Source organism: Microtus oregoni, unplaced genomic scaffold, assembly GCF_018167655.1.
Source record: "Microtus oregoni isolate MIOR12 unplaced genomic scaffold, Mior012 000027F_ref0000203, whole genome shotgun sequence".
NCBI classification, from domain to species: domain Eukaryota; kingdom Metazoa; phylum Chordata; class Mammalia; order Rodentia; family Cricetidae; genus Microtus; species Microtus oregoni.
The window spans coordinates 22547055-22554127 of NW_024543086.1; the positions used below are offsets into that span (position 1 = coordinate 22547055).

General features: G+C 52.6%; 2 protein-coding genes across 6 annotated transcripts in view; both read left to right on the top strand.

Annotated features, from left to right (window-relative positions):
* Mgrn1 (mahogunin ring finger 1) overlaps positions 1-4505 on the top strand; it is a 53008-nt gene extending 48503 nt beyond the window's left edge. For 2 of the 5 annotated variants that reach the window (XM_041675828.1, XM_041675829.1), the window contains 2 exons: positions 664-708; positions 3146-4505. In XM_041675828.1, the coding sequence (XP_041531762.1) occupies positions 664-704 (41 nt within the window). In that variant the 3' untranslated portion in view covers positions 705-708; positions 3146-4505. The remainder of the gene's footprint in view (positions 1-663; positions 709-3145) is intronic. The other 3 variants (XM_041675826.1, XM_041675830.1, XM_041675827.1) reach the window with 2 other exon arrangements.
* A 379-nt stretch (positions 4506-4884) lies between these two features.
* Nudt16l1 (nudix hydrolase 16 like 1) lies at positions 4885-7045 on the top strand. Its single transcript, XM_041675832.1, has 3 exons — positions 4885-5407; positions 5491-5751; positions 6233-7045. Exons 1-3 carry the CDS (start codon positions 5177-5179, stop codon positions 6452-6454), a joined length of 714 nt encoding a protein of 237 aa, XP_041531766.1. The 5' UTR covers positions 4885-5176; the 3' UTR covers positions 6455-7045.
* The last annotated feature ends 28 nt before the right edge of the window (positions 7046-7073 follow it).

Here is a 7073-nt window from a genome sequence, read left to right on the forward strand (position 1 = left end):
CTGGTGCAGCTGAAGTCACTGAATCCAGTTCCCCTGGAGATGGGAAAACGAGGCTGGGGAAAGTTCATAAAACAGTGAGAAAGTTAGCTGGGCGGTGGTGGTGCATGCCTTTAACCCTAGCACTTGGGAGGCAGAGGTAGGAGTTCAAGGCCAGCCTGGTCTATAGAGCGAGTTCCAGGATAGCTAGAGCTACATAGAGAAACCCTGTCTCAAAAAAAAACAAAACAAATCAAGTGGTGGTGGCTCATACCTTTAATCCCAGCGCTTGGGAGGCAGAGGCAGGTGGATCTATGTGAGTTTGAGGCCAGCCTGGTCTACAAGAGCTGGTTCCAGGCCAGGCTCTAAAACTACAGCGAAACCCTGTCTCGAGAAACCAAGAAAAAAAAAAAAAAACCTAAAAAAGCAGGTGCCTCTGCCAGCTCCTCTCCATGACCCAGAGGCCTGACTCCATAGCCACAAGAGGACTATGCCTGCTGTCTTCTCACACACACGTCTCTCTCTTTACTAGAAAGCTGTCCAGGATCTGTCCTCGTTGTACTTACTACTTGGTTTCAGCAGGCCATGTGTGGGCAGTCTGTTTCTAGAAAGTTCCTGCCCCTGCCCCTAAAGTCCATGTCTTTCTGCTAACTGAGCTCCATCTGTCTCTCCCTCCTCTCTGCACAGCCCTGGGTCCCGAGTCCTGCTCTGTTGGTATAGAGGAGTAAGCTGGTACGTGACCTTTCCTCCACACTTCTGCTGGCTTGACTGGGTGTATCTGCAGAGAAGAGCCCAATCCCCTGCGAGGTCTTTCTGGATTCAGAGTCCAGAGCCCACTGATGGCTGCTGCACCTTTGTGTCTGAAAGGTGGCTCCTGGGGTCCTGGCTTTGGAACCAGAGGGTCTCCCGTTCAGACAGGTGCCCATCCAGGCTCTTTGAAAGTAATAATGTAGAGTCGTTTGAACAGTGACTCAACTCAGGCTTCTGGAGTTGCTGTCCGTGGTAGGAGGAAGGAGTTGGAGGATCAGGAAGCCTAGGAATATGTGGAACAGCATCCTGGGGGCTGCATACAGTAGTCTCACTGTGGTTTTTAAAAACAAAAATTTCATACTGGGGATTAAACCTAAGTAGGAAGCACTCTACTGCTGAGCTACATCCCCAGCCTTCTTTACAGGTCTCTGTCCTGGAGACAAGGTCTTACTAACTCCCTAGGCTGGCCTTAAACTTGTTCTCTAGCCCAAATAGGCCTTTAATAGTCATTCCTCCTGCCTCAGCTGTGGTTGTGGCTTTAAGCAGTAGTTTAAATTTGTACCAGCCATGGGAGACTCTAGATCACCTATTCCCATCAACACTCCTGTCTGTGGAACATGTGTCCTCCCAGGTCTGTTGTGTCCTGTGGAGCTGGAGAGAAGGTTCAGTGTTTAAGAGCACTGACTGCTCTTCCAGAATACTCTGGTTCAATTCCCAGCACCCACATGGCAGCTCACAATCAACTATAACTCCAGTTTCAAGGGATTGGACACACTCTTCTGGCATCTGTGGGTACCAAGCATGCAACTTCTATTTAGATTTACATGCAGGCAAAACATTCATACTATAAAATGGAAATAAAAGTAAGCATTAAAAAAATAATGCCAGCCGGGTGGTGGTGGCACACGCCTTTAATCCCAGCACTCGGGAGGCATAGGCAGGTGGATCTCTGTGAGTTCGAGGCCAGCCTGGTCTACAAGAGGCCAGGACAGGAACCAGAATGCTACGGAGAAACCCTGTCTCGAAAATAAAAAAAAAAAAATAATAATGCCAAGTGTGATGGCACAAGCCTTTAATCCCAGCACTTGGGAGGCAGAGGCAGGCAGATCTGAGTTCCAAGGCAGCGAGGGCTACACAGAGAAACCCCGTCTCAAGACAAACCCCCTTGCTTCCTGTCCAGAGAGCTTTCTTCATGCCTCTCTTCACTTGTCACTGTGGCCTCTGTCCTCTCTCTGGCATCCAACTCTCTCGTGCCCTGCTGAGCTTTCCTGTCTTGAGACCATTGTTGCCCCTGAGAACCTGTCCATCTTGTCTCTGAAGTAACACACACACACACACACACCCCACTCTTAGTCCTGTCAGATTGCTGGTTACAGAAACATCCCTGAAAACTAGGCCCAAAGGTGGGGACTCTTTCTTCTTAAGGTTCTTTGTTTGTTTGTTTTTCAAGACAGGGTTTATTTTTGGAACCTGTCCTGGAACTAGCTCTTGTAGACCAGACTGGCCTCAAACTCAGATCCACCTGTCTCTGCCTCCCGAGTGCTGGGATTAAAGGCGTGCGCCACCACTGCCTGGCCTTCCTAAGGTTCTTACAGAGAGGCTGGTAGCCTTTCATGTCAGGTTACCTAGAAGAATGGCACCATGGCAGATTCACACAGTCTGTCTGGGAAGTGCCAGGTTGGTGTCCAGACTCTAGGCTGCAGCTAGGGAACCTGGCCTGGTGTGGTTTCTTTCGTTTTGTTTGGGTTCATTGTTTCTCAGAACATTCTTGTGCCCCTTGAGCTCCTGAAATAACAGCGCTGTCCTTATAGCTTCTGTAGGAGGAAGGGACAGCTGTGTTGGAATCCAGGTTGGACTTCAGCAGTTAAACCTTAGGTCACAACTGGGGACTGCACCATAAAAAAAAAAAAAAAAGAGGGTAGGATTGGTTTGTCTGTGTCACCACTGCTTCTACGGACACCGTTTCCCTGGGATAACACCACACAGCATCACAGAGTGGACCCCTGGAAGACAGACAGGCTCTGGGGCCTCTTCTGCTCCAGTGGAGCTGCTTGCTCAGGCAACCCAAGTACCACCTTGCTTTGTTCCCATCTGCTCACTTTCCCTTGCTAGAGCTGCCTGAACTCCAGCTAACCCAGCTGCAAAGCTCTTGGCCAGACTCTGCTGCTGAGGTCCAGGAATGGTAGTCCAGGGCAGCTCTACTGCCTGGTGTTGAAGGGTGCTCTGTCTCAGTGTAGGAGACAGATACAACTCCCTAGCCTTCTGTGAGGTCGCATCTATTCCTGCTAGATGGCATGTACCTGGGTTGCGAGGTAGAGGGCGCTAGGTGGTCTTGCCCCCACGAAGCTCTGGGTTGATGGGAACAGATGTGTGACCAATGGCCCATCATGACCCCTCCTTCCTCTGATCCCCCCTACAGGATGGTCCACCTCCATGGAGACGCCACACAGCCTTGGCACCACCAGCTCCCCCTGGCCTCTGCTGAGTGGCTCTAGTTCTGAGCCTGGAGCTACTGAGCTGACCCCACTCTGAGAGCCTGGCTCAGCTGGTAGCACAGAGCCCTCAGTATCCCCAAAATTGCCAGGAGGCTTCCCTGGAGCCCAATGAGACCCTGGCCTCTCCTGTCTGCACGCCTGATGTGGCCTCTGGGCTTTGAGGGGCCATAGTGAACCTTGATGAAATTGCACAGTGGACTGCTCTTCCACACACCCTCCTTTTCTGTGGTCGATATATTTGTAAATGGTACAAGATGAAGGACAGCAGCTTCCTCCATGGGCCATAGGCCCTAGAGGGTCTTCCAACTGCCAAGGTTGGTGCTCTGAGCACTTAAACCAACAGAAGAGAATCTACCCAAGAAGTGAAGTTCGGGAAGGGTGGGCAACCCAGGTTACTGTTGATGAAGGAAATGGTGCCTGTCTGCCTGTCCCATGTGTGTCCCCCAAGGCAGCCATGCTTCGCTGCTGCTTTCACCTGATATGTATCCTGTTCTCTACTCCCTACTAGTGACCTCTGACAGCTGGGGCAGACCTCAGTGGTCAGAGTGTGTTAACAAGACAGCCATTGCAGTGGTTGGTACCCAGAACCTCTTACAGGCCCCGCTTCACTCCCTCCCTCACAGCCTCCAAGATGAAGATGTTCACACTTGCAGGGCAGCACTGCCCACCACCTGCCAGGGAAGAGCCTGAGCAGCTTCCATAGCAGACATCGGCAGTTACATGTCCTTTTGTGTTTCCCTTTGGTTAATTGTCTTAAGGCTCCTGTCCAAGCCAGCCTAGGAGCAGTGCCCCAGTGATACTTTGTTTCTAAGGTAAAGGGCCTATGGGTGGCCCTAGGACAGAAGTGCCTAGGCAGTGTGGCTGACCTGGTGGGCAGGTATGGAACTGCTCTGCCACTCACCCAGGTGACAACTTGTAGCAATGCTTGGAGCCCCCCTTTAGGCTCAGGGTTGCTTGAGCTCTGGCTCTGCCTCTGCCCCTTTCTAGCAGTGGCTGGCCTGGTCTCTGGTAAGCCTGTGAACAGAGCCTTGTCTGCATATCCATCTGCCCTCTCCTGCTGAACGCACACATAATGCACACGTTGGCATGTGCATGCCCACCCCCACCTGCCAACACCCTGGCCTCTGGCCGTGTACTGGTACCAGCACTTTGGAAGGTGGGAAGCAGACTTCAGACTCACATGTGCTATCATTTGATGGACCCTGATTGGCTAGTTTTGGGGTTGTTTTTACTGTATATTTATAGTAATAAAATCATGCAGCAATATTCTGCGTGTGCCTTTGTTCTGGCACAGTACCGTGGGCAGGTTTGGTCCTTGATGTGGTGGCAGGACACTTAGTGGCTTTTGGTAGCTCCTGACCGATTTTGGTACCACCTTCATTTGCTTGTGTGAGAAGAGCAGTAGTAGTACCCTGTCCAAATACAGGCAAAGGGTTTTTTTTTTGCTATTTGTTTTGTTTCCTCTGCCTGGAGTGAAGCTGGACATGGTATTTAGCCCACCTCTCCTGAGCAATTTGGTGATCTTAGCCTCCAGGTACCAGACAGATTGTCCCAGTTCTTACATCCATCCCCGCACTTCTGATGTCCCGGAGGAGGGCAAAGGGAGTCACTTAGATGCTTAAATCTTTAATGGCATGGTTTCACAGAACAACGGTGGAGCCACAAGCTCGGGGTTGAGGCACAAGGGGAAATCTGCACCCTCAGAGATGAAGTGGATATTAAGATTTGCAGCTGTCCTATCAGGGATGTCTGGGACTCTCTAGATGTTCAGTACATATATATATATACATATCTCACTTGGATGACCTGGCGGTGCATCTTGGGAATTATAGTTTTCTGGTCTGTGGGTGCAGTCATCTGTGCACCTTGGAGGGTGGTAAACGCCACCCTCTTGCCTGGGGCTCCAGCCTTCCTGAGTTCTACCCCAAGCGCTCAGGATTGGTGGGGGCGGGCCAATGCGCGTGGATTGGGTCTGTGTGTCGTGGGCGGAGTCGCGCATGCTCATTTGGGCGGTGGGCCTGGAGCGTATCAAGATGTCGACCACGACGGTTCCGGAGCTGAAGCAGATCAGCCGGGAGGAAGCAATGCGCTTGGGACCCGGCTGGAGCCACTCTTGCCATGCCATGTTGTATGCCGCCAACCCCGGGCAGCTCTTCGGTCGTATTCCCATGCGGTTTTCAGTACTGGTGAGGAGCTGGGTGGGCGAGCGGGCAGACACAGGCTTGGGGCGCCCTGTGGACCCCGCGCCCTGATCTGGCTTACCTTGCAGATGCAGATGCGCTTCGACGGGCTGCTGGGCTTCCCCGGGGGTTTTGTGGACCGGCGCTTCTGGTCACTGGAGGATGGCTTGAACCGTGTGCTGGGCCTGGGCCTGGGCGGCCTGCGCCTTACCGAAGCTGACTACCTGAGCTCACATCTAACTGAGGGTCCACAACGCGTGGTGGCACATCTGTATGCACGGCAGCTGACACTGGAGCAACTGCATGCTGTGGAGATTAGCGCTGTGCACTCGCGGGACCACGGTCTGGAGGTGGGACCACTGCCTGGGGCCCGCCCCCATTCCCACTCCTGAGGTTTGACTCTGGCATCACAGAAGGCAACTGATGGATAACAAGTGTCCCGCAGGGTCCTCACCCTGGCCACGTTGGGTGGGAAGAGAGACTTGGGGCTTGTTTACATTTGCCTTGCTGCCTGCCATTGTCAATCCTGGGAGTGGGGCATGGGATCCCTGGAAAGAAGGGACGGTTAGGGTCTGCTTGGGAAATTGAGGACAGACCAAAAAGGCTAGGTGGTAGGGTTTGGGGTTGTCTCATGAGAGGTTATGTGAAAGCTTTTAGGGTTTGTGGATACTCTGGCGGAAGGGGTTTAGAGTGAGACCAGGGATCATGAGTGCTGGCAGACAGGGTGGGGAGTGCATAGGCTCTTCTGCTCCAGCTGTGCCTGGCCAGACCCTGCCAGGGTCCTACCCCTGTAAGGAGAGCCCAGCCCCACCCATGCCCTCTGTCCCACAGGTGCTGGGCCTTGTACGTGTCCCACTGTACACCCAGAAGGATCGAGTAGGAGGCTTTCCTAACTTCCTGAGCAATGCCTTCGTCAGCACTGCCAAGTACCAGCTCCTATTTGCCCTTAAGGTACTCAACATGATGCCCTCGGAAAAGCTGGCCGAGGCCTTAGCCTCGGCCACAGAGAAACAGAAGAAGGCCCTAGAAAAGCTGCTCCCGGCCTCATCCTGAGGAGTTTCCTGTGTGGGTTCTTGCCCTCCCTTGGCTGTCTCTGCCTACAGGCCCTGGAATTCCCGAGAAGTGTGCCTTCTAGCATGTTTGGCTTTGCACCCCTTCTGACTGCAAGGGACAAGCAGGCAGCTGTTCATCTTTACTGTCCCAAGCAGTCCCTGGGACCTAACTACCCTCTCAGGTTTGTTCAGTGGGGTGGCCTGGGCCTGGCTTTTCAAGCTGAGGATGTTCTCACTCATTCCAAGGCTCAGACTGTCCTGTGAGTCTGTTCATGACAGGTGGAGGCCCAGCTAGAGTCCACTTTTCCGAGGCAACCACTTGGTTGGTACATGGCTCCTGGACTGGTTTTATTCAGTGGAGGTGACCCATGTTAGATCACTCCTTTCCTTAGCCCAGAACCTGATCCAGCTTGCAATAGGCTGTTATTCATTTGGGTTGTTGTTGGGTTTTTCTGTTAGATTTTTCTTTCTTGGTGTGTAAACTGTGGGTTGCTTTCAGAGTGGCTGTGCCACACATGGCTTGGTTCCTCCTCCCCAGAAGGGCTCAGCTCTGCGGAACTGAGGAAACAAGACAATAAAGCCATTCCTCTGATGCTCACATTTGCTTCTGGGTGGCATGG

Coding starts and splice junctions, on each gene's coding strand:
- Nudt16l1 (XM_041675832.1), top strand. CDS start 5,177: ATGCGCGTGGATTGGGTCTGTGTGTCGTGGGCGGAGTCGCGCATGCTC. Junction 5,408..5,490: donor CCATGCGGTTTTCAGTACTG/GTGAGGAGCTGG, acceptor CTTACCTTGCAG/ATGCAGATGCGCTTCGACGG. Junction 5,752..6,232: donor CGCGGGACCACGGTCTGGAG/GTGGGACCACTG, acceptor TCTGTCCCACAG/GTGCTGGGCCTTGTACGTGT.